At 44.5% G+C, this 27,345-nt stretch overlaps 1 protein-coding gene across 1 annotated transcript in view; it reads left to right on the forward strand.

The window, feature by feature from the left end:
• The window catches only part of FBXW8 (F-box and WD repeat domain containing 8), a 698,699-nt gene that overhangs the window by 417,577 nt on the left and 253,777 nt on the right, over nucleotides 1-27,345 (forward strand). The window contains exon 6 of the mRNA XM_085633260.1: nucleotides 19,980-20,176. Coding sequence (XP_085489386.1) covers nucleotides 19,980-20,176 — 197 coding nt within the window. The remainder of the gene's footprint in view (nucleotides 1-19,979; nucleotides 20,177-27,345) is intronic.

The raw sequence follows: 27,345 nt of genomic DNA on the forward strand, positions 1-27,345 counted from the left end.
GATCCTTCTCCCTATGTATGTGAATCCCTAGATACTTGACAGGTTCCTCACACCACTTCAAGGGAAACTCAATGAGTTTAGCACGAGGCGCCTCTGTCAGTCGGAACACCTCTGACTTCCCCCAGTTGATACACAGGCCAGAAAGAGTGCCATATCGCATCACCTCACGCAGGAGCGCATCGTCTTATCATCCGGGTGTCTTGCATACAATATGATATCATCTGCATAGAGTGTGAGGAGCAGTGGCCCTGTGTTAAACTGAAGACCTTGGTGGCTATGCCTCTTCTGCTGATGACGCACCAGTTTATCCAGCTCTAACACAAACAACAAAGGGGAGAGTGGACACCCCTGCCGTGTGCCCCGCGACATTTGGAAATCAGTTGTCAATGTACCATTTAGACGTACACAGGCTGTGGATTGTTCATACAATAATTTAATAACTCGAGCGAATCTATAGCTTTTTCAGCATCGACTAGAACAGCGGCAGCTGGAACTGCCGGTGATATTCTATGTATGGTGGCAAACAGCTTACGGAGATTAAGTGCTGTGGACTTATGGGGGATAAACCCTGACTGGGTGTGCGAAATCAACTTTTCTACAATGAGGGCTAGCCTAGTTGTCAGTATTTTAGCTAAAACCTTGTTATCGAAATTTAAAAGTGACAATGGTCTATAGGAACCGCAAAGCAATGGATCTTTACCGGGTTTCGGCAGTAAGATTTTGACCACCTCTCTTAGGGTGGGCGGGAGCACACCCGACTCAACTGCTTCCTGATACACATCAATAAGATACGGAGCAAGAATATCTTTGTACTTCTTGTAAAAGCATCCCGAAAACCCATCCAATCCAGGTGCCTTGTTGCCATCCAGTGCATTGATGGCTTCAATAACTTTGTCGACCGAGAATGGCTCCGCCAGGACTTCCTGGTGCGCTTTTTCCATCCAGACCATGGAGACCTCGTCTAAATATTCACTATATGCAGATGGGTGCCCCTAGGCTCTGGTAGTGTATAATTCCATTTAGTAAGTGAGCACTTCTTGAAGGATTCCCACATTGCCAGTTATACGTGACTCTTCGCATCCCATCGACTCAGAAATGTATGTCGGCCTGCGAGACTGCTGCATCAGCCTAGCAAGGGTCCTTCCCGGCCATTCCCCCTCCCCGTATTGCCTGGCGGTAGCATATTTTCCCAGATAATAGGCCTCGCTTAGGAAGGCAACACAGCATTGCAAACTGAGGGTGCTCAAGGGTTGCACCTCCAGCCGATCGAGATCCGCTAGCTGTGCCTCTATGCGCTTAATAGTATGCATCAGATCCCGAAGCACTCCTGCGCTTTTTGATATACATACTCCCCTGGCATAGATCTTAAACGCCTCCCAAAGCGTGGCCTTTGATGTCACAGTACCCACGTATAATATAAAATATTCATTGATTGCTTTGCTTAGCTCAGACGCGAATACCGTGTCCTTCAGAGCCATGTTGGAAAACCTCCATGGGCGCTCCATCCCCCCAGCACGCGGGATTCGCAATTGTGTCACCACAGGCGAATGGTCCGACAATGTGCACAGAAAATATGCCACCTCACTAATCCAGAGTGCAACCCCTGCCGAAAGATACTAGTAATTTAACCGGGTCCAAGTGTTGTGTGGTGCTGAATAGTGCGTGTATCCACCCAGATCAGGTTTTCGATGCCTCCAAGCATCAACCAGTCCCTGGCTGTCAATCATTTCCAATAACATGCTCCTAGCCCTTGGCTTGATGTCGGCAGTGATCGCTGTGCTGTCGCGGGTAGGATCAAGTAGCAAGTTAAAATCCCCACCCCCCCCCTCCCCCCCCAAAAACAAATATGATCTGCCCCCATACGCTCAATATGTGTATGAATAATTTGCAAAAAATCAGGATCGTCAATGTTCGGTGCATAGATGTTGACCAACAGTACAGAATGTTCCAACAGACATCCCTTTAGCAACAAGTAGCATCCCCCGGGATCACGATACACCTCTAATTCCCTGAATGGGACACGTTTGTATATTAAGATCTCCACCCCCCTCACATACGCCCTGTATCCAGCAAAATACCTGTGTGCCCCCCCAGCCAGAGGCACCTTCGCTGCGGGCGCCAGGTGAGTTTCCTGTATGAAGGCAATATCCACCTGATGACGCTGCAGATAATTGGTTACTAATTTTCACTTGTGGACGTTATTTTTTTTTTGTTGAAATATTTTTATTAAATTTGCAAACACAAAAGAAAATAAACACCACTCATCGATCTTCAGGCGTAGCATGAGGTTACTCCAAACGGAATTCCACAGTGCAGTATAGTTACAAGTGAGACATAAAGACATTTCATACGTAGCATATCGTCGTTCCCATCCCGAACCCCAGCATTCGAAAGGCACACTACTCTTGGTCACTGAGTTCAGAATCTGATGCGTCTGGTGGGGGCTCACATATATTCCCTCTGTATACATTCCACCCATTCCACACCAGGGACCATTTCCGGGGGCACCCTCTATGTATATATACAGATTTTTCAACCACCATTACTTGGTCCATGTCACGTATCCATTGCGCCAGGGTAGGCGCCTGCCCCGAACCCCATCGCTGGGCTATATTGCGTTTTGCGAGCGTGAGCCCTAACGTCACCCAGAGCTGCGTCATTCTCTTATGATCAGTTTGTTCCCATATGTTAAGGAGACATCGCCGAGGCTCTGGGGGTGTCAAGATTCTGGTCACTTGGGAGAGCGTATGCATCACCTCCCTCCAGTAGACGGTGATGGCTGGACATTCCCATATGGTGTGAAAGAAAGATCCCTCGTGGCCACAGTTCCTGAGACATTGCGGGGACTCCGCCCGCTGTAGTTTAAATAGGAGTGTACGGGTGTAGTAGGTGCGGTGCAAAATTTTAAGTTGGACTAGTCTGAACTTGGACGATATGCCCACCTCCCTGGGGGACGACAGCGCGGACTGCCACTCCGTCTCATCTAAGTCCCCAAGTTCTGCCTCCCATTTACTCTTAAGGGTCAGGAAAGGATCAGGGCGATTATTTATTATTTTCCGGTATGTGAGGGACGTCGCTCTTTGAATAAGATGTTCTGTCAGGAGCCGGTCCTCTAGGGGCGATGACTCTGGGAGCCGTGTCCCCGGTGGAATCGCCGCCCGGAAAGCGTGGTGGATTTGTAAGTATCGGAAGGATTCAGTATCAGCCAAGTCGTACTCCGCCTGCAATTGGGGAAAAGTGACCACCTCTCCCCGTTTCCAGAGGTCCCCGACCCTGGAGATACCGATTAGATCCCATTGGTGGAATCCCTTGGTGGTGCGGAGTACCCCGAGCCGCTTCGTGTCCCAGAGAGGCGTAGCCTGGGTAATCCTTCCGGCCCAGCCCATTGCGCGCTGTGCCGCGAACCATATCCGGAGGGTGTGTGCTGCGGGCCCTTCCGGAGGGCGACCCCTCCTGGGGTTGTATAGGGCTCCCAACACCCCCTCCCCCCCCAGCAGCTGCCTATCCATGCGGTAAGCAGGGTCATCTCCAGGCGCATGCAGCCATTGGTTTATAATCATAAGTTGCGACGCCCAGTAATAGGTTTTGATATCAGGTAAGGCTATACCGCCATCGTACCAGTCACTGGTAAGCTTGTGTAGAGCTATCTGTGGTGCCTTGTCCTCCCATAGGAGGCTGGTAACCTCTGCGTTGATAGCCGTTATATAGGAGGGTGCCACCGGGAAAGGGGTATTTTGTAGCATGTATAGGAATCTAGGGAGGGCCAGCATTTTGAAGAGTGAAGCCCTTCCCAGCAATGTCAGGGGCAAGGAGCGCCAGTGTTTGACGTCGGCACGTAGCCTTTGCAGGGGCTTCATTAGATTTTCAGCCATAGATTTGTCGCGATCCGCCGTCACATAAATGCCAAGATATTTGAAGCCATCAGAGGCCACTCGGATATTACAACTCCTCGGAAGGCGAGGTGGGGAGCCCTGGAGCATGTAAAGGATGGATTTCTCCCAGTTGATCTCATAGCCGGACCTCCTCCCGTACGATGCACATATGTCGAGGAGACAGGTAATGGAGCGTTCCGGCGAGGCAAGGTACAGGAGGACATCGTCAGCGTATAGGGAGATACGGTCCTCCCATCCCATCGTCCATTTGAGGCCCCGTATCACAGGGTCCTGTCGCACCCATGCCGCCAAAGGCTCTAGAGCCAGCGCAAAAAGGAGCGGAGAAAGGGGGCATCCCTGTCTCGTCCCCCGGCCCAAAGGGAAGGCGTCCGAGACGTGGCCGTTCACTACTACCTGCGCAAGTGGCTGGGTGTAAAGAAGCTGGATCCACGCGCAAATCTTGGGGCCCAGTCCCATGTGACGAAGAACGGCAAACAGGAAAGGCCATTCTACCCTATCGAACGACATCCGCGCATCTAGTGACAGGATGGCCGCGTCCTCCTCTATCGAGGAGCGGCACGCAACAATTCCATGTAACTTGTGGACGTTATTGAGGCCCCTGACATTCCACGTCTTAAGGACTACATTTGCTTCAGGTTGTACCCTGTTAGCCATGCGCTACTTCTAAAAAAATTAAGTTGTCTGCGTCTGAGCTACCCGGTCTGCACTGCAATGGACTGTACCAGTTGAGACATATCACCACTTGTTGTTTGAAAACCCAGCATCTCCCCTCCCACCTCCCATCCCCCTTATCCAACTGAGGAGGAAAAACCCAACCCACATTGCAAAATTTGAAATTTAACTTAAACAAAAACATTGATCTATATTGTAACAACACAAGAATGTGCATCTGCATTTAGGGGGTGGAAAGGCCACGCCACTACAACAACATTTGGTGCATAAGCGTCATGAAATATGTGAAGAGCCCTGTCCAGGGGGCGGGGGGGGGAGATGCCAAGTGCACCCCATATTCATTGAGCAATGAACTGGGCCAAATAGCACAACTCACACAGCACCCAGATTTATTTGACTAGGAAAGAGTAACTTTCAACTCAAACCAGCCGTAAACAGATCCTTACTGGCACAAGAGTCCGGAATGTTCAGTGATGAAGGGGATGGTGTACTTTGCTGCTGCTCAGATTTGGAGTTGGACTGAAAAATATCTGAGCCTCATGGGGGGAGTCAAATATTCTGGAGCATCCATCAATGTCCACCTTCAATCGCGCAGGATAGAGCATACCATATTGCAACCCCAGTTTCCGGAGGCTTGCCTCACTCCTCCGTATTTTTGTCTTGCCTCCTGAACCATGGCAGTGAAATTGGGGTATAGAGAGATGGACGATCCTTGCCAGTCCAACTTGCCCTTCTCATGAGCCATTCTAAGGGCAGTGTCCCTATCCCTGAAATTGAGCAAGCGGGCTATGATAGGTCTCGGAGGAAACCCCGGGTTAGGCCGCGTACCAAGAATGTGGTGCGCACGCTCCACCACAAAGGTGGTGGTGAAGGATTCAACCCCAAACAGGTCGGTGAGTAGTGTTTCCCTGTGTTCGGTGGACTCGCGCACACCCGTTATACGTATATTATTTTGCCGCCCGCATGCCTCCAAGTCCTCGTTCTTGTTTCCATGCGCTCCATCTTTTTGGCTGTCTGGGCGTTGCCATTCTCCATGTCCGAAATTCTGCCCTCAGCTGTGTCCAGGCGGCCCTCATGTTTAGCTAGCCTAGTCCCCATGGCTTCCAACCTCCTGCCTAGTGTGTCGAAGCGAGTATCCATCGCCCTGAAGCCTGCCCTTAGTTCCGTCAGCACCGTGTCTGAGCCAGCCGCGCTAGGTGCCTGCGGACCAGCCGCCTCCGCCATGTTTCCTTGCTGGGCAGTCAAACTAGTTGCTGGTGGCTTGAAAGAGAAGGTGCTCTGCTTGGGGTCCTTCCGGCCCATACCACAGGCCACGGGCACCGTCTGACCAGCAATGTAAAAGGTCCCCCACCACACGGATGTGACTGCGCCATAAAGACACCAGGGCAGGCAACCAAGATCTACCACCGTAGTTTCACGAAGTGCGGGAGTATTTCACCGGCCACGAATGCCATACAGTACAGCGCAGGACTCCTCCAATGTGACTGCTGGGGTAGGACTAAGGGGGAGGGAGCCGAAGTCTGTGTCCCGCAGTGCCTGGCCCGACAGCCAGTCCCCAGGCTCACCCGCGGCCCCTGTCACCACGGGGCCTCCGGGGAGCGCCTGCGAGACTAGCGAAGGTGAAGGCTCACACGTCCCAGCCACCCCTCCTCAGCCTCTCCTTACCCCGAGGCGCGCTGGCGCCAGCCGAAGCACAGCACGCTTCGATGGGATGCAGCCTCAGTGAAATTGAGGCCCCGGCTTTATTCCTGGCAGTGGGCCACGACGCATGCCGATAACGCACCTCTGTGCCGATCCACACTGCGACAGGCCAGAGCCCCGCATCCCGCTCCTGTCACCTCGGTGCCCCCTCACAGGTCAGTTCCGAGGCTGATAATCACAAACAAAGCCCCCGGGTGGCACAGTCAGCCGTGGTTCGCGGCGGAGCTTCAAGCCAGCGCAGCTATGTCGGTCGGCAGCTTGGCCACGCCTCCCTGACGTCAAACAAGTTTATGCTGCAGAATGGTGTTTTGAACAAGCCAGGGCTCTATACCGCAATCATTTCAGCTGGGATAAGGACTATGCTTATCATGTTATACCCATACTGTATAGCCTGCTAGTACAAACACAATACCATATTAAAAGTGATGTTAAGGCAAAAATTGGAGAAATACGCTCCCAGTTAGAGTACCAGGTAGTAATTGGACCCTGTGTCTCTCAGATGAATAATCCCCTTTTTCCGGTCTTAAAACCGGATCATTCATATCACATAGTCGTAGACTACAGATATTTAAATAGTAATACTCACATTTGCTATACAAAATACACACAGTTTGGCGTTGATTAACAATATAGTCCGTAGAAAATATAAAACAACCTTGGATATTTCCAACGTTTTTTTAGCCACAATCTCGTGCCTGAAAGCCGAGATTGGACGGAGTTTTCTACCCTCTGATTTCAGCGTCGCTTCACTCGTTTAGCAATGTGCTATAAGAACAGTCCAGGACTGTTTACTGCCCCCATGGTGTCAATTCTACATGATATTAACCCGGACGCTTAATCCTAGGTAGATTATATCTACCTCACAGATGATGAGTTAAACACACACTTGGCCCGAGTGGATCACATTATTTTGGGTTTCACAGTATGTGGCTATAAACTCAACTTTAAGACACTGTATATCGCATTTCTAAGTGTCCTTTTCTTATGTTATAAACTTACATATGAACATAAGAATCTTGCCCATCATTATTTGGTGAAGTGTACATTAATGCAAACTCCAAATACTTAAAAGAAACTACAGTGCTTGTTAGGATTCCTTAATTTTGGCAGAACATGCAATCCGGAGTATGCACAATGCATTAATCCACTTTATGAATTAATTCACCCTGATTTTTCCAGTTCACTTTGGACATCAAAACAAACAGACACACACTGATCTTTGCAATCTGACTTACTTGCAACATGTCACTTACATACATTTGTAAATACCATGAATCTAGCCATTTGGATATTACCAGTTGCACTTGGATTCACCTATATCACTTTTAATGAAGGTGAAACAGTGCGGATGGCATATAAATCACATTTATACTGCAGTGTGGAAATGTATTGTGCTCCCACTAAAAAAATACTGACTTTTATGCAGATGGTAATTCTTAAAGAGCATCCTTTTGCATAAGGGAAACACATCATAGTCAATACTCCTGTGCCAGCATTAGAGGCTGTCACAAAAGCTAGCATTCCTAACGCTAAAGCCCTCCATCCTGGATGATTTTGTGGGCAACATCCTTAACAGGTGTTGATAGTCTGTCTTTTAACCATCTTTACAGACACTAGAATTTCTACACTTCTTTCTTAACTCTTGACCAGTATAAAAATATATTGTTTACTGTTGATTAAGCCCAACCTGCAATAAGTTCTAAACCGCAATATTCAGCGGCAAGTGGCACTGTTGTTGGTGTTAAGTTGGACGGTAACTTCCAAACAAAAAACACAAATATAGCCACTAGGGGACTGTACTGTGCAGCTGGCTGAACAGAAAGGTTTGCTTCTTGCACTAGAACATATGGAGCCTGAATTCCCCACACTCATCCTGTGTGATTCCTATTACTGTGTACAGTCCTTTAATGGTAATTACATTATTGGTGGCAGAATAGATTCAAAGATTCTAAAGGCAACACAATCAAGCATACAACTCTTTGGGTTAAAGTGGCAGACCTCAAGAGACAGGTTGCCACTGGCTCATGTTATCGATACTTTAAGTGATCAGCTTGTGGAAACACACTTTTTCGGGAGGTCTCTAGCTGATGAAGCAGCCAAATCTGCAGTTACGACTCCTACTGTTGCTGCAATTACTCGTTCTAAAACGAGAATCGATTCTGATATCTTGCCTGCCGATAATGCTTGCAAGAATGGCACCCCTTTGCCTAAGGGCTTTCCATCTAAATATACTTACAACTTAAGTGAACAAAATATTTCTTTTGTTTCTCTTCCAAGAGTTTGTGATCATTTGCTTCCCAAACACGACCGCAGACTAGCTATAATAATAGCTGCCCATCAAACTGTTGCTTCTGCACATTCAGGTGTGGCGGCCACAAATTCACTGCTACAGTAACGTTATTGGCAACACTGCTTTTATCAACAGGCTCAAAAATATGTCCTATGTTGTAATATTTGTCAACAAATGAAAGCTTCCACCTTGGCTCGTCCACTGCAGACACACCTGTTAATTTTCAACAAGTCTGTTGACTGTAATTATTTGGACCACTGTGGTCCACTGACTTTGGATACAGCATTTAAATATATCTTAGTTGCAGTTAAGTCTTGCTCCAGGTTCCTGTAGGTTTGTCCACAGCGTTCGGCTGACGTTTGCACTGTTAAAGACCTGCAAGTCTTTATTGGGACACATACATGCAGTACATTTCACTGGGACCAGGGCTTGGCTTTTGCTGCTAAAGCATACTGGGATACTGTGGCATCCCTGGGTGTGCACTGTAATAGTAGCAAACAAATTGTAAAGACCTATGGGACAAATTCACTGTCCATAATCACAAGCAAGTAGTATGGCAATGTTTCCACCTTATACAGGTTGGAAATGACATATTAGAAACTGATGAATATTAGGTTCCCAGATATATCGAGGGAGAAATCGGAGGTATTGATAACCCTATCTCGTCTCAAGTGGCCTCAGAAGCGATTACTAAATCACCAGCCAATCAATCTCCGACCCAAAACAGGGCTTATTCCATCCTTTTACAAAGCATTTAACAATATATTGACAGACTCCATCACCCAATTTGTTAACCTATTCATAGAAAGAGGGGAGGTCCTACAATAATGAACCCTGAAACCACTTTGATTCTAATACCCCTGAAACATCCAGCATGTGAAAATATATGAAAAAACAATATCTCTGTAAGAGAATGTATGATCCCTCGTAAAACATCATGCCCAGTTACAGTTTATAAAAAATAGGCAGGTAATGGACATTGTTTGATTGACCAGAAGCTTGAGCGATTCCATAGCGAAGCAAAATACACAAATGCCTATTCTATCACTAAATACAGAGAAGCTATTTGATAAGATAAATCGGAATTTTCTTCAAAAAGTATTAATAAAAACTAAATTATATTCATTAATAAGAAACGCATATTAACAAACTATAAAAGACCATCCACTACTATCAAAGTTAATAATATGAAAAGTCTGCAGATAATGCTTGCGCAAGGCACCAGGCAAAGTTGACCCCTGACCCTACATTTTGTATTTTGGCACTGTAATCATTTGTGCATCAAATAACACAAACCAGGTGAAAGTGTGCATGGAGACCTAAAATAACATTATATGCTGATGATGTTTTGACCTCCAGTAACGTCCGTACCTAACTTATGTAGGGAACCCAAGGATTTTTCTCTTGTATATGGACTAAAAATACATGAAACTAAATCTGTCAGTATGGGCACACCAAAAGCCACTTCTGAAATGGCTGACATAATGTAAACCCACTTATTTATCCTTACACCTGAGCCCCTTGATTACTTGGGCATCAAAGTCCCAGCAAATCTGGACCAAATAGACAATGTAAACATCCTACCATTGCTAGAAACAATGTACAAGAATTTATACAAGTTTGGAAAGATAGCGATATCTTGATTTGGCCGCATAGCCATCGTAAAAAACAACTTTATACCCAGGCTACAATACTGTTTGCAAACATTACCAATGATTTTCCACATTCATGTGTTTAAAGGAATACAAGCCAAATTAATTGCCTTCATCTGGGAAGGGAAGACACCTAAAGTAACATGATGGTTTTTCCACACGTAGAACGATATATCTAAGCTAACCAACTCATATCACTGATAGACTTTAATAGGCCCAACAGCCCAAAATTGTGGCCAAAAAAGAGCAGGCATACTTTAACAAACCGTCAAACATCCTACTATTGTTGTCCCACAGAACCTGAAATTTAGCAGAGCTTATTGAATCCCACACAAATCACATTGACATTCTGGAAGACGGCAGTAAAGTAGGGAGGAGTGACAACTTACCCCTCACCAATAACCCCAATTCTGAAAAACCACGACTTCCCCCTGGGCACTCAGGGCGCAAGTTATATGACTTTGCCCGAAAACACAGGAGCCTACTTTGGACATCTTTACGAAAAAGGAATTTCTGTTTCTGTGACAACTATTCAAAAATATGCAATAGAATATCCAGAACCTTATAAATATAAACAACTAATTCACTGGACAAGCCAAAATGATAAAAAACAGACGGCCATGAGAGAACACCCGTCTAATAGAATTTTGTTAAAAGGACATGTTGCAAAAAAAGCATACCTGGACCTTATACTCATTTAAGCACTCTGCCAAATACACCTAAATCTAGCTACACTGAAAAACGGGACACCAAATTGGGCATGGAAGTAAATAAGGAAACTTTGGTAAATATCTTGTCCCGGATGGCTACATCTCCCATCTGCAGCCAACTCAGACAAAAGCTACAAGGTGTTGATGAGATGGCACTTGACGCCACCTCGTTTACATGCGATGTTCAGTATTTTAAATAGAGGATGGAGATGCAATAAAGAGAAAGGGGCAATGACGACTATGTCGTGGTCAGAGGCAGACCGACATTTTGAAAAGAAATAGTCAAGCCAAGTTAATAACAGAAATTTGACTTAAACTTAATCCACATACCGTAGTACTAGGAGATACAGGTGAAGATTTGGACTACCTACTCACAACAATGTTAGGTAAATTGCTAACATTGATGATACAACCAACAAAACATGCCATTACCCACTGCTGGAAATTACTGGGCTCACCTCCATCAACCATGTGGTGGTCTAAGCTGTGGTCCATTTCCCAATAGAGAAGATGAATGCAATTGTCTGAGATAAAGTAGATCATTTTGAAAAAGTCTTGACCACCTACTAAACACATTCAAATACCCTAGGTCACCAGATTATAGTCCCTGGACAAAGGCTTAATGTATTACACAGATTAGGAATTTGTGTTCCAGTTCTACATCAGAAAGCTTGACCTCGGATTCATACATAAATATTTAATGCTGACTAGATATAATGTAAATGTCCCATTATATGTACAATATGTTATGATACATGTGGAAAAATGGAAATGCTTCCTGTTGAATTAATACACAGGCAGAGAGCGATATAATGATTATTATGTATCAAAGGAAACAAATGACAATATGTTGAAAACAACAGTCAATGTTGTTTTCCAATGAATTAACTCCATTTTTGTAATATACAACTGTTTAAAAAATGCTAGGAAAAAACATGCTATGATCGTCTGATTAGTTTCCTCACCAGGTGCCCCATTGCAAAGTTTTTTCAAAGACTGTTGAGGGCAGCCAGCTATACAGTAAGAGCAGTTATCTTAGATCCCTGTGAAGAAAACTCACTGCTTTCAAATTGGCTCAGTTGAAGCTCTCGATGAAGAACAAGTAAATTATGAAGTGTCAAAGCAGCATGGGGCAGACTGTGTTGAAAGTTGTTCAAAACATTGGAGTTAACTCAACCACTCTTTTTTTTTTTTTTTATGCCTTGGACAAAGTAGTCAGTTGAGACAGGCCAGCTCAGTTCTTGCTGAGACATCCTAGCATTGATACAGCTAGGACACACATTTCCAACGTACACAATGCTCCAGCCTCTGTGTCTGGAGGCAGTTGTTCTGGGCTTGTTATCTTCGGAGTGGGATTTTTCTACCTCTCTGCTACAGACATTGTGTACCTCGGACAACAGGCCCTGCATTTCAGGGCATTCAGCCACACTAAAAAAAATCAAGGCATCCTTAACACTACAAAGATAAGTCTTAGTTTGCTCCCTAGAGAGCAGGCATAGAGCCCTCTAGATTTTACTTAATGGTTTCACATTTCATGTCGTTTATGTTTTTAAATGTCAATATGTGTGGATGTTCTCAATTGATAAGGATACACAAGCATGAATAATGTTAGTGGAGAACGCTTTTTAATATATTACACTGAGGCAATCTGAAATCTACACCTGGCCTCCAGAGGAGTTAATGCTTTCATAGTGTTAATCACAAGAAAAACAACATTCTAATATTTAGTAAGGCTAAGATTAGAGGTAATTGGTAGCGCAGTTTTGGCCAAAGTGAACAAATTCAGATTACTGTGAATCCCTTTTGTCAACAATCCGACATTGTGGGCATAATGGAGTCAAAATCTTAAAGTGATCCCTCTGCTGGTTGACTTGTGTGTTCCAACTGTTTGAACAATACTTATCACCCTCTTAAATTCTATCTTAGCACATATAATGACTAGCCACAAAGGGAAGTATGTGAATTATGCTGAATTATATGTGGTTGGTCAGGGAAGGCTTAAGTCAATTTGTGATAACCCATCCATTAGATCAACATCTTTAAGTCTTTAGTAAAAAAATCTTTCATATCTAAGAAACTAATTTCACTTAGTTATTGGTTAAAATGATCCACCAGTAGTACTATTGCTCCTATTATACTTGAAGTGACCGTATAAAGGATTATCATACATTCAATTGCCATAATAAACTTTTTAAGGTATACACAAGTTAAGTTTGCTAATTGCTTTTAAGAATACTGGGGCACAGTATTACAAAATAATTAAAGAGATAAATTGCTAATTGCATAAGAAAGCGAAGAAGTTCATATAGCATATCATGTTTCATCATTTTGTACTTCGTTATGTTAGACTAGATCACTGCAGTTTTTATGTACTGCTAGACTCGTTGTTTAGTAGCTACATCCTGAGTGTGTGTCCCCACAGGTGTTTGCTTTTGTGTGTTGATGTGTAGTGTAGAGAAAGGCTCTTCATTTTGAAAAGCCAGTTCAACCATTATTTACCTCTTGAGTCTCAAACGTAATTACCATTATGCTGAAAAGTGATTTGGGATAGTTGTGCCCAGAGCCCTTACTGCTCCCGGCGGACAGTTTTACACACAGACCCATCTCTTTAATGGGAGCCTAATTGCAGCTTTGGTTTTGTGTGCACAAACGGGCAGCTAATTGTTCAGTCAAACAGCAGATTAATTTAAATATGCATCGCTAATAAAAACAAAAGTGATATCCATTATCCCCCCCGCTAACGGGGCGAGATGCATCAATGGTCCACGCGAGTGTCATTAAGTGGCGAAGGCTCTGGATTCAGGGGCATTACTTCACAGCGGTCGCTCCTTTCCAGGGATCAAATAGTCTTATTTGAAAGTAGACATAAATTAGGTTAGACTCGTTAGTGAGCCATTTGTACAAAGCTTGGCTTCATCATCATACTTTCAAGGCCCTCCTTAGGGAGATGAGAGTGGCACACGGCACTCAGTGTGTCGCTCCAGCCGCTGCTGCATGGTCCTTCACGTCGCAGGTGGTGTAGTTCAGAATCTCCCGCCTTTTTTCATTAGGATTTCAATCCATAAATGTTTAGTTTTTTTCAGGAAAAAAAGGCACAGAGTCTTTTGAAGCTTATTAAAGAGTTTGAGGTTTTGAAGACATTGCTAAACTGCAGTTTTAGTGTCAGTGTGCCATTCACATTGCAAAAGGACGTGTTAGAAAAACTGGGTGCACTGCTCTTAGAAGAAGCTGCAGATGTTCAGATAGTAGGGGGCATCTTCAACGCTGTGATGTCCAAGGCAACGGACTGGTCTTGATGGCATTCACACACCAACAGAGCTCTCAAAATTCACTAATACTCTAGGACTCATTGACTTTTGGAGAGCCAAACAACCTGAAGACAGATGGTACTCCTTGTCTGGGACGAATGGGACCTTCTCCAGGTTGGACTACACCTGCATAAACAGGGTTGAGTACCTTGCCAGTGGTATATCTGGTCATTCTCCACTCTTGGTAACACTAGTGCCACAGGAGAAACTAAGGAGACATTTATAGATCGAATACATAGGAATTTAGGGATAAAGAGACAGGGTTGTCATTGGGCAAGGCCACAAGGCAATATTTTCTTGAGAATAAATGGTCAGTGGAGTCCGGAATGACACTAGAAGGACTATGATACGGTGCTGATGGGGCGGCCACAGGACATGGTAGGGACCAAAAGGCGGGCGGGACTAAAAAAGACCCTAGAACTGGATAAATGTTTTTTTTTTTAGTAGTTTTATTTTGTGCACCACAGTACCTGCAGAGAGTGAAAAACAGCCAACGAAGCCAAACTGTTCAAAAGAACAAGCATTTGCAATGCAATCGGTCTCGCCTTTGGGACCTTATATGTCTTTAGCCATGCAGCACATTAGCCTAGGTGCTGAAACATCTACTGTTCTTTAACATGGTGGAAAGTAAGCACCAAACTGTGACATGCCAGGTATGGGAACACATGGAGAGAAATATTGCTTTTCAGTGGGAAATGCTATAGTCCAAAGTTCTGTTTTTAATATAAAATCAGGGCCTTCGGTGGTCATATCACTGAAAATACAAGATTTGAAAAAAATATTATTGCCTACGGGTGCTCGTGGAAGCCAATTTCTATGTACTGGAATCTAGAGAATGCTAAAGCGATTCTGGTATTTTACTGACCTCTGCTGGTCGTTTTCTATCAAGAAAGTTAAATAGAGGCAGTTGAACAGAAAAAAAAGTCCCTAAGCTGAAGTAGACAAGTCCTAGGGCTGATCTCCAGAGCCCACAAAGTACAGACACATTTAAGTATATACTAATATATAAGTATATACTAAAGTATATACAAGAGGTCTTGAATGCTCGACCTAAAAATGACAGGATCGTACAACAATGCTCTGAATACAAAGAAGAAAAAGAAGGGAATTATACCATAGAATGTAGAGCCTTTTTTGGCTTTTTGTTACATTTATTTTATTATTTTCCATTTGTATAAAGGAAGCAGTTAAGAAAAGGCCGAGGAACTTGGGAGAAACCTCACTCATGGGAGAACTTCAGTTTCTAGAAATTGCCTGCCTGAAGTACCACGACAGGACAAGGAAAGCTGCCAAGCTGCTCTATATTATTGTCTAAAGAGAACATTAAAGCAGGGCATATTTTAGCCTGCCTTAGCAGGAGGGATGAGGAGAATAGGTGGTTTATTTATTATTACATTTGTAGAGCGCATCTTTCACCTTAAGGTATCCTAGCGCTTAAAAACCACACCAAAAACAGATCAGAGAACTTTAAGTCCATATCTGACCTTCCTCAGTGCAAACCGGCTATCTGGTAAATAACCTGAACTGAATAAGGCTACTGCTGGCTCTCAAAAGGGGCTGGCAGCTTATTTTATAGTTAAGCAGCCCTCACTGAGATGGCCCGGCCTCAATATTTCCCTTTCAGAATACATGAGAGGTTGGCGGAAGAGGAGCATAGGTTCCTCGGTGGTATATAGTGCTTAAATTTTGTTTGTAACGTCATAGGTCCTATTTTCTATATTTCCTTGTACACAATGCATAGTGATTTAAATGTGAGCCTTTCTTTTACTGGAAGCCAGTGGAGCCCCTTAAGGATGCCAGAGGAAGAGTCATGTCTAGGTTTATCTAGTGCACGTTTTGCTGCTGCCACTTGCACTCTGTGCAGTCTTTTTATTAACTAGTCTGGGGCTCCTAATAGCAGAGCAGTACAGTAGTCAGTTCTGCTTAGGACTGTGCTTTGAACCACTAGCTTTCTTGCTGGCTGTGGCAGTAGTGGCACAAATTTTTCTTAGGTTACCGAGTAGTGCAAAACAAGTGGCTGCTGTCTCATTAACCTGTGCCTTGATGGAGAGCTTGTTATCAATGTATACTCCCAGATTACACACTGACTGCAATGTCTCTCAGTTGCCTGTGGTTGTCTATTGCCAGAAGTTGTTCGGGAGTGTAGAAGGAGATTTGGAAGAAAAGCAACATAGAAATTCAGTTTTATCTCCATTTAAGTTTAATGAGTCGCTTTTCAGCCAGTTTGCAACCTCTCATAGACAGTTATGGAATGCTTCTAGTGAGATGTGTTTATCGTTGTCTAACCAGAGGCTCAGCTGCATCTCATTGGCATAGTTTACAAAGCTAATGCCGTAGATTGAATAAGTGTTATCAATGGACGTAAGTAGATAATTATAAGAGTAAGGCTAAGAGCTGAGCCCTGAGGTACTCAGTTTTCTACTTTTTTGAATTCTGAATAAAAGGGGGAGTGAGATCGCTTGAGTTCTATTTGTAAGGTAGGATTTGATCCACTTTAGCAGTGTCCCATCCACACCTATCTCTACTAATCTGGATAGTAAAATTTGATGGTTGACCGTGTCAAACTCTGCTGCCAAGTCAAGGAATATCAGAACCGCTGTTTGACCTCTATCTACTGTCAGCTGCAGCTCATCCAAGGCCAGGTTCAATGCTGATGTTTAGGTATCATTAATAATACTTAAGGCCTGGAAGTGCCTGGAGATGCAGACTTTTACAGACTACTACCAAGATCTATATATCACATGGGCATGTAAACCTGATACAGACTTGCGATCCCTCCTGAAAGCGGAGCTATCGGTGTAAGAGATTACTGAGGTGATTGTTCAGAAAATACTCTGGGTCCAAGTGGCCTCCTAGTCGAGTTATTAAAAAAGCCTGATTTGAAAACTCTCAAATCTATGCAAGTAGAATGGGAGGGAGCAGACACTGCCTTTTTATGTTTGCCATGCAATAACTTTGCATATAAAAGGAGGGAAAACAGATGATTGAGTGTGCATCTTACCAACCGATTTGACTATGTTGAAGACAAAATACTGGGGAGCATCTTGGCTAATTGACTGCTTACAGTCATTGCCACCATAATACATCTGGACCAGTTGGGCTTCATATCCAGGGGTTTGACGAGACTGATCGTATGAATGATCTGCAGCTGGCTTCACTGGACAAGTGGGACAGAGGAGCTGCTAGTGCTTCTCAAGATGCAGAAAAGGTTTCATTTTTGGTGAATAGCCGTTCCATTTTCATCCATGTAATAGTTTGGGGATAGGCCTTGAATGCTGTTTGTTGGTGTGGATGCTCTGCAAAGAGGCTACAGCGGACGTAAGAATTAATAGGATACTATGTGAGCTATTTTAATTCAGTAGACGTGTAAGAAAGGGATGCAGCTTCTTCCGGCTTCTGTTGGGTATGCTGATTGAATCACTAGTCTGTTGGGTTAGAAGGACGTCTGTGGTGTAGGATTTTAAAGCCAGAGGAGAAGCCGAGGTTAGAATTTCATCATACGCAGATATGCTCGTAGATACTGCTGACCCAGGACAGCTGTCCCTACACTCCTGCACATCTTCAACAATTATGTAGAGGATTTGTGATATCAGATCAATTGGTCCACATCAACAGTACTGATAATCAGTGAAAGGGATGTGGAATACTTGATATGGAAAGGCATCAGCACTTGGAGGGATTTAAATGTTTGGGCAAAGATGTCACAAGAGGATACCTTTCTTTAACTCAACATAAACACCATTTCCGTTGAGTTACGGGAGAGATGTCAAAATGGAAGCTCTTTTCAAAATGATCCTTCACCTTCAAAGGAACTTGTGTCTTATAGAACACTTTGTATGTGGTCCCAGATACCTGCTTAAAGCTACAGGATATTGAGTTGAGTCTTCTGTGATACGGGGGCTTATCACAAATCACACTGAAGGTACCTCACCGATCAGTTTACAATGTGGGTAAAGGCCTGCCCGTGGTAGGGAAATATTACTCTGCATCCCACATCCAAGTGCTAAATAAATAGGCGCAATCACAGAATGCCATCGACCATACAGGACCGACTCTCCATGGGGCAGCAGACATACTCTTCATGTTTGGGGCAGAGGTTAAGCAGCCCTTCTAGTGGCAGAGAGCGGTATTTAAGTTGTGGACGATGGCCACCTTAGTTATAGGGTGGAAAAATGTCTTCACACATGCACCCTTCGGTTGAAAGGAGCTTTATTGAAAGAGTGGGAAAGATGGAGGCTTGGAGGTCCTGGCAATGGTACCTTTTGGTAGTTCTGATGCTGGAGATGTGGCAGGTGCAGGGTAGCTGAAGACATTTACACAAGAGAGCGAGGAGTATGGTCTACCACGAATTCTGGATTATTGTTCCATGCAGCTGAGACACGCCTAGCCTTGCGTGCACGTGACGGGACGAACATGCCTGAGGCCTTCCTTCGAAAGAATGGCTATGGGGGAAAGGTTAACAAGGAGCGCCATATCGTCTGTTTACAGGACACTAGTGAACAATACACCTGACACCTTGGGTAAAGAGAGGGAAAAGGGGCCTAGCTCACCAATGGGGAAAAGCTCACTGCTCATGCTATAAGAATTGGTGCATGGGCACGGAAAACCGGGGTGACCACCTAAGTTCATTGGGCCCGGGGTAGATTTACATCGGGTTGGATTGAGGGCAGAGAAGGGGCAACCAGGAGCCGAGCTGTAGTATACCTGATGGGGTGCTGTGCAGGGCACGCATCAACAGGAGGGGGTAGAGGCGAATCAGGTGCCTAGTCTACCATTCCTCACCCTCATCCCCCCATCCCCCCAACATCCTCGCTGACACACACAAAGCACGGTTTGAAGGGAAAAAAACTACAGTTTTAAACTACGATGAATTGTGTGATAGACTGATATGAAGAGCCTGCGTAGTTTTTCATTTGAGTGTAAAAAAACATTTTCCCTTGGAAAACCCAATAAAAGTATGTAATAAAAAGAAAACTGGTGGAATATTATTTTTCCTATACAAGAGGAGAAATGTTGTGTTGAGTCGTGTTCAGTTTTAGATAGTGGGAGGTTTTCTAACTTGGCGGGAATCAGCAAGAATTACAAAATGCAAGTCCGCGCACACTGGGTTCCGCCTACCTTGTCTCAGTGGTAATTGCTCCAAATATCTGTTATAAAGAGCGAATTAGCACACCGCTCCCTCGCTGGAAGGTTCGGTGTTACTGCCGTAATGCGGCAGTGCATGCTACTAATTGTAAAAAGCAGTTCATTCACTCTGAGTACATACATATCACACTTTTGCTCTGCTGAAACCTGAATGTTTAAAGAAGGTATTTGTTTGCCTGCTCACTAAAATGTGTGGGTGGCCCTCTTTAAAGAGCGATTGCTTATGCTTGTTTTTAGTTAAGCAAACAACACTTCTTAATCCATTGCTTTTCTTATTATATATGCGAGCAAGCTCTTTTACAATTGCAATTGTGAGCAAAACTGTCAAGTAACGCGCCTATAAGGCAGAAGAAGTAAGGGTATGGATAACGAAACCTTTATTTGAAACATTTGCTTTTATAGTATTTTCTTTTGTACTGTTGAAGTATAGCCCCTTGTTGCCATCCAAACAATAAAAAGACAGGTAAATGAAAAGGGAATTAATAGGAATATAAATGAAGGAATACATGTTGGAAGGAGGAGGGTGTTTGGCAAAGACAGCCGCAACAGAGGCTGTGGTCAGCAATCATTTCACTACAATCCTGTCATTTTTTTCTCCCTCTCTCCAGGTACCATTGATGTCTGGAGTTTAATGATTGGACGGGAGCCGGTGCATCATTACCAGCATAATCAGAAGATACAGGCATTGGCCCTGGACACAGAAGGTGTGGCCATAGCCACAGCCTCTGGCTTCCAGATCAAGGTGGAAAGCCCAGATGACAGAGGATATTGGCATACCTCAGCTCAATTCACAATTCAGAAACTGGTGAGTCCGCTCTAGTTATACCTGAAAGAGGGCACCTCTGATCTGCAAGACACCTGTGGCCATGCTACACAAGTGCCCTGGAGCGCCGCCGGTGTGTGCACCCGTGTTTTGAACCTCTGCTGCACTTAGTAATTGCAGAAGAGGGGCCGGCACCTTTTCAGTCCCTTCTGTGATACAGATCACGCCAATAGCACGTGTGCCAATATCTTGTCCAGTGGGCATTCCTTCATTTGCATGGGACATGGCCCCATGCAAGTGAGGGAACACCTTTCCCTGGTTTCTGTGCTATATTACATACAGGTAACGCACAGGACCCTTGAGGGGGCAATACTGACCGTGCACCACAAGGAGGTGAAACACAGTCAGTTCACCCGCCCCAAAGGTGATCGTAAGATGGTGGAAAAATGGGTGCCATGAACCCTTTCTAACATTCCCCTGCAGGTGGGTGCAGTCACTCATTGCAAATGCCTGCAGGTAGTCTGTGTCATCCTTTGAAAAGCAGGCCAGGTTGCACTATGTAAGACAGACTGGCTGCTTTAGCATCCGTTCTGCCTTATACTAATGCACTGGCTCCAGGGTAGGTGCACAAACTTGAGTCTGCACTGGAAGTAGAACATTATGTGTAATAGGGCAAACTGACCGGTCTGTGCCTGGCGCATCCAGTATAAGGGGTGCAGAGGCACACACCAGGGCTGTGTGCCATATACATAATATGGCCCCCGGGCTTTTAATAGACTATGGATATAGTCTGAAGAAGTTTAAATTAATCGGCTTCAGGGACATTCATCTATTGATGGATTTTATCGATTCATTGAGCTACTGCAGTTAACAGAACCTTGAAGGGAGACGTTTTGCCCTAGCTAGTAATTGATTGTGTTTTTGTATGTGTACAAACCTTCAATCTTTCTTTTGTGTCTTTCCAGCTAGTTTAATTTTTGTGTTTGTGTCCTTCTTCATCTGAGATGCCATAGTTAATCTTGCCACTAGCAAGAGAAGAATGATTAATGTACCTAACTTGGGGCCCTTGTAATATAAGCATGGGATCTGTGAGCAACTCAATTCCTCTCATAACTTCAATAAATAGCAACTTGATACAGTATACCAGACTTGTGGACACCCCTATTGTATTTGTGTTTTGGGGGTGCATTTGCCTCTTGCCTTTCTATTTCTAGCATAAACCAGATTGCAATATTTTCACTTGCAGTACTAGTCATTACATATTCTTCAACATTCCCCATCTTCACCTTTGTTTTACCAAGTGTAATGTGTGAGAGCAATTTTCCTTTTCCTCTTCCTCCTTTCACATCTGTCTCGTCATTCATTTTTTATTTTTTATTTTACAGAGTTTTATATAGCGCGAACTTGACCCGAAGGTATCTGGTATCAGTGCGCTTTACATAGTACCAGTTGCGTTACATGAGGACACATCCATTTTTTTGTTAGGCACGGGGAGATTAAGTGATTTGCCCAGAATCACAGGATGTTCAGCGTCGTTGCCGAGGCTCTAACCCAGTTCCCCAGATTCGAGGTTGACCGCCCTAGCCGTTAGGCCAACTCCTCTCCCCCACACTTACACTCACACTTAATGCATGCTCAGCTGAAATACGTATTATTTCATTCTGATGGATACTCGTAACCACAGATTCTTCACCTTCGATTACTCCCCAGCTGCCAGATTGGATCCGGAACGCTTTCACTAGTAATGCTAGCATGCACTGCGGGGTGGCTCCTTGCAGCTCCACTTTGACTCCATACTTCCACTTTGACTCCATACTTCCACAGAAGTGATGAAGCGGGCTGCATATAAGCTCTACCCTTGCACCTTGATATCCGTTTTTCTTTCCATGCTCTCTGATGTGGATCTGGAACTCCGTTACCAATTTCATCAGCCTGTCGATGACTCCTAAAACAGGAAAGTCCGTTTACGATGCCGCAGCAAATTGAACCCTTTAAGGAGGGAATTTTGGCTCTCTTTTGGCTCCCTCTGACACGCCTTTGGGCCAGAAGGATCCACCAGGGCCCACGTCAGGTTATCACCAGAAAATTGGTTTTCTGTGCCATTTAAACTCCTTGGACCCATTACAGGCTCCATACTGGCTCTATGACAGACTTCCACATCTCCAGCTCACCTCTGGGTCAGACTTTCACCCACCTCACCTTGTGTTTGATTTCCTCTCTTGCCATCCCTGGTATGAGTGCCGCTAGCCCCAGAGGATGATCTGGTGCTGGTTCCAATGTCTGACCCCAAACCAACTTCAGCAAGATCTCAACTAATGTCACGGTACAAAATTACTTTAGTGCAACCCTTTACCCTACAGCCTGATTTCATTGGAATGATCCAATGCCCCTAATAGAGCAAGTGTGCGCTCATAGGCTCCATTATCTCTTTAGCTCTGATTCTGATCAAAGCTTCCAACACCCAAAGATGGTGGGTATGGGAATAATTTACCACCTCATTACGATGATAGCAATTTTTACAATGCCTTACGAGAGGACAGTGGGCTTGATACTTCCCCTGATAGTGTTAAATTCACTATTTGGACCTCCAATGGAAGAGAGTGCATCAATTGCAGTGGTAATTCGATAAGCAGCTGAGGTCTTGGACCTACAACTGCCGTCTATTGAGGTTAAGACAAATGTCCTTATGGAAATCACATAGCTTAGGCCATCCACATCTGAGCTCCTGCTACCTTCCAGTGAGACCCTCACTAACACCTTGATTGGCACCTGGTCAAAGTCCTGTTCTTGTTCACTAGTGAAAAGGCCTGTGGCCAGACGTCAATAACGGGAACCTATTGACCCTATTTTTTTTCTCTAAACATCCTATTCCAGAGAGTCTATTTGTTCAGGCTTCAAACAGCAAGATGATACTCCATTTTTCCCTCATGACCTCCCCATCAGATAGGGAGTATAAGATGACAGAGGCAGTCGGAAAATGTATGTTAAAGTGATGGAAGCACATAGAGAGCTTGCAGAGGTCCAATAAATGTCTCTATTAAAAGGGTCAACAGCTGTACAGAGCCCAGAAGATAGATTCACCTGTCAAATATTCAAGCCATCACACTTGGGCATTCTTACCTGGAACATAGAATTAGCCAATGAAGATGGCACACACACACACACTAGATGAATAACGAATATCCTAACCACCATTACCAAATCAGAATCTTTACATTCTCAAGGACAATGGCATAATCACAACCACAAGACCACACCGCATATCTCCCCCTTTACACACAACAAACGACCCGACAACAGAAACATAATATAACAAATAAACATGTAACAAGCTTAATCAACACAGCTTTTAGGCACTCTTTTGACACATAAACTTCTCTGTAAATGGTCAAAAGGATCGGCAGTCCCCAGATGGTTCCCATGAACAGGAAGGCCCGAAATAGACTTCTTAATCTCCTGATCATTGTGATCCACTTCACCCTTTAACACTCACCACCTCAGATTTTTCTACATTTTTACTCATGTCAATGTATTTATCTGATTTACACACCTTCGCCACACAGGACATATTCCACCACGGACCACTGGAAATCAGAACAGAAGTGCCGCTCACTTTCATCACCTAAATGGTATCCCTAAACTTAGATAAACCTTTCCTCAACTGCAAGTGATCTTTAATGCAGAACCACTTTCCCACTTGTACAGTCATGGCATTCTTTTGCCTTTTCTTATACAACTGTTCATTCATTACCTTAGTCCTACCAAAATCATCTCTACCGGCTTTCGCCCTTTAAGACAATGACCGAACGTCAACACAATGATCAAGGACATAGCCTTACGGTTAGAGTGGTCAACCTTGAAGCTGGGGAACCGGGTTCGAGTCTCGGCAACGACGCTCAACATCCTGTGATTCTGTGCAAATCACTAAATCTCCCCGTGCCTAACTAAAATGAATGTGTCCATCTGTAACAAAACTGGTGCTCATGTAAAGTGTTCTGATACCCGATGTCTCTGGTCTAGTTTGCGCAATATAAAACGCTAAAATAAATAATAAATAAATAAATGGGACAAGCTTAACCTCACCCTTCTTCCTCTCATTACTTCAAAAGGAATCGGTTCCGTAACAGTGCTGTGCACTGCGATATGCCCATATGGTGTCCTGATAGCATCAGCACAATCAACATGTTGCTTCAGAGCACTCTGGATACCGTCCACCAGAACTTTGTTAAATCTCTCCACTTTGCTGTCGAATAGCGGACAGTATGATGGGGTGCGAGTGTCTTTAACCCCATTTTTCTTCACAAATTATTGCATGACTGCAGAAGTGAATTATACACTATTGTCTGGAAAAAACTTCAGAAGGTATTTTTTCCCCAGAAAACACTTTCTTAAAATGTTTTTATAACATTGACAGTATTAGGTTTAGCAACACCCTTCACATCCAACCGTCTCTGCTGATGGTCAATCATAATGATTAGATACCTCATGTGAATTGGCAATACATGGAATGGGCCCAAAAAATCAATGGACAATTTTTGCCATACAATTTCCGGACAAAAAGACACTCTGGAACTGAAGTAACTAAATGCTGATAACATTGCCACACTACATCATCGACTTTATGTTCCATGCTTGGCCCCCAGTATGTTAACCACACATGCCTTTTTGTGGCAGTTGCCCTGAATGCGCATTTCAATAATTCTTCGTCTGTAGCACACAGGAGAAAATAATTTGTCTCCTCTGACTAAAATGCCACTTTCCAAGGACAACTCATCGGTGATTTTCCATTAATGTTGCAAACTACACCTCAGTCTTATCCTTAGGCCAACCTTTCAAAATGAACTCCATAACTCCTTGTAAGTCACTATCACTGACCACCTCCTTACACCACTCATCAATGTTCTTGCACACAATGTATTCTTCTACTCACAATCAGGCACTCTTCTACCTCTTATTCTTCTACAGAATCCGACTGATCACTCATAGGTAGTCTAGATAAACAGTCGGCTTTGCAGTTCCTTCCTCCGGCAATATAAGACACTTCAAAATTGAATTCCAACAAATTCATGGATAACCTGGCCAATCTTGCTGTTGATTTCTTTATCTTGACACCCTTGAGAATATCCACCAATGGTTTATGATCTGTTCTCAAGCAAAACATTCTACCCCATAAGTACGGTTTGATTTTCTTGACTCCCCAAGGACATGCAAGCATTTCTTTCTTGATAATGATTACCCAGTCTCAGTCTGTCTATCTCCGTGAAGCTAGCCTAGTATTGAGATCCGTCAATGCAAACTGTTTTTTTGGCTGAAATACCCATTCAAAGTGAGACATAGCCAGCGCGATCTGTCTGGCTGCACTGAAAGACCTTAGGGCTTCACTTGCTCAAACTATTCAGTATGGTCAAAACTGGGCCAGTTACGTGATTTGTGCTGGCCTTGATAGTACTGAGTCGCATAAGGGAGGCCGGCTCCAGTGTGATGCTCTGCCACTGTACGGGATGTGCTCCGCAGGACTGTCTGGAGACATACTGACCTCTTTCATGGATATGCATTTTGTTGGTTTACGTGTGTTGCGAAAAAGCCTGTTCTGCCTTTGAACATTTCAAAGAAGTTAGAGCCACGGCACAGTCCCTGTTTTTTTTTTTTTACCCCTCCCAGAAACGTTCCTCACCAGTTTTGGAACTTTGGAGGCTAGCCTAGGGGTCTGTTGTGTCGACAGTGCCAGTCTACCCAGTCACTGCTGCAGTCACCCCAGTCCTCCTGAGGCCAGGGAAGTGGATCTGACAGGCATCATGCAGACCACCAAGGGCATCAGTCCCCCCATTCCACTACCCTGGTGGTAAGAGCCACCAAGCCTCTTGAGCATGCCATTAGTGCCTCACAATCACCGTATGTGAGACCGGATCCAGCACTTCCATGGTGGCGATCCATCACACCCTTCAAATTGTTTAGTATGGTTAAGCCAAACCCTTTGTTTCTAATCTACCAACTTTTATATTCCTACATCAGCGTGAATCTCCGATTCCTGTCCATTCTGTCGCAACAGGTGTGAGTTTTGCTTTCCAATGGACCATCAAGAAGATTACGGATTCAGAAGTAGTAGATAGCTGCTACTGTCGCTATTTCCTTGTGTCGAAAAAGGATGGGGTGCTTCAGCCCACCTTAGATCTGTGTTCTCAGAATGCCTTCCTACGGAACGACAAACTCAAAATGCTTACTCTGGTCAAGATTCTGTCTGCCCTGGACCCGAGCAACAGGATTGTGTACTTGGACCTGTGGTTCAGAATAAGTCAGGAGCATTTTCAGTATGCCATGCTCCCCTCAGCCATGCCAGTGATCCTTGGGTGTTCACAAAAGTAATGCTGGTGGTCACTGCCCATCTTCAGAGGTTGGGGATACCAGTTTTTGGCTTCTGAAAGCAGGCTCTCCACAGTCAGAGACCACCATAAGATGACAGAGAACCTCCTGACATCATTGGAGTTCATGATCAGCAAGACAAATTGCACCGGGCTCCTTTTCAGAGGTTTGCTGTCCCGGATACGGTGAGTTCAGGGCTTTCCTTCCTTTGCAATGAGTCCATGACATTTGGGCTGTGATCCCAATATTTAAGCCATGGTCTTGGATCTTGTGTGAGTAGCTCTGAAGCTTCTTGGCCATTTGGCCCCTAACAGCCCCTTTGTCAACTACGCCAGGTTGCAAGTGCTGGCTTTCCAAAGGAATTTGAAGTTTCAGTGGTCCAGCACAATAGAAACTTAGTAAATGCCATTTAAATTTCAGCTGAGACCACACTCAGTCTGCAGCAATGGATGCTGCACCCGTAATTTGCCCATCCCCTCTCTCTTCCGAACCCATATCTGACATTGGTGGGTTGGGGAGGTCAAGTGGGGGAGGTGAAAATTTGAAGACTCTGGCAGAAACCCAGCTCCATGCCACTCTGTTGAAGTTGCAGGCCATTCATCTGGCATTAAAGGCCTTCCCGCCAACCATCAAGGTGAGGCTAGTTCAGATTCTCATTGACAGTACTGCTGCCACGTGGTACTGCAACAAGCAGGGTGGAGAAGAGATCCTGGTCCTGTGCCAGGAGTCTCTGCACCTAAAGTTGGCTGGAATATCAGGGCATTTCCCTGATGGTTTATCACCTGGTAGAATCCATGAAAGCCTAACTATTGAGCTCAAACAGCACTGTTAGGCAGATTACTAATGGCATC

Source organism: Triturus cristatus, chromosome 11, assembly GCF_964204655.1.
Source record: "Triturus cristatus chromosome 11, aTriCri1.1, whole genome shotgun sequence".
NCBI lineage: Eukaryota > Metazoa > Chordata > Amphibia > Caudata > Salamandridae > Triturus > Triturus cristatus.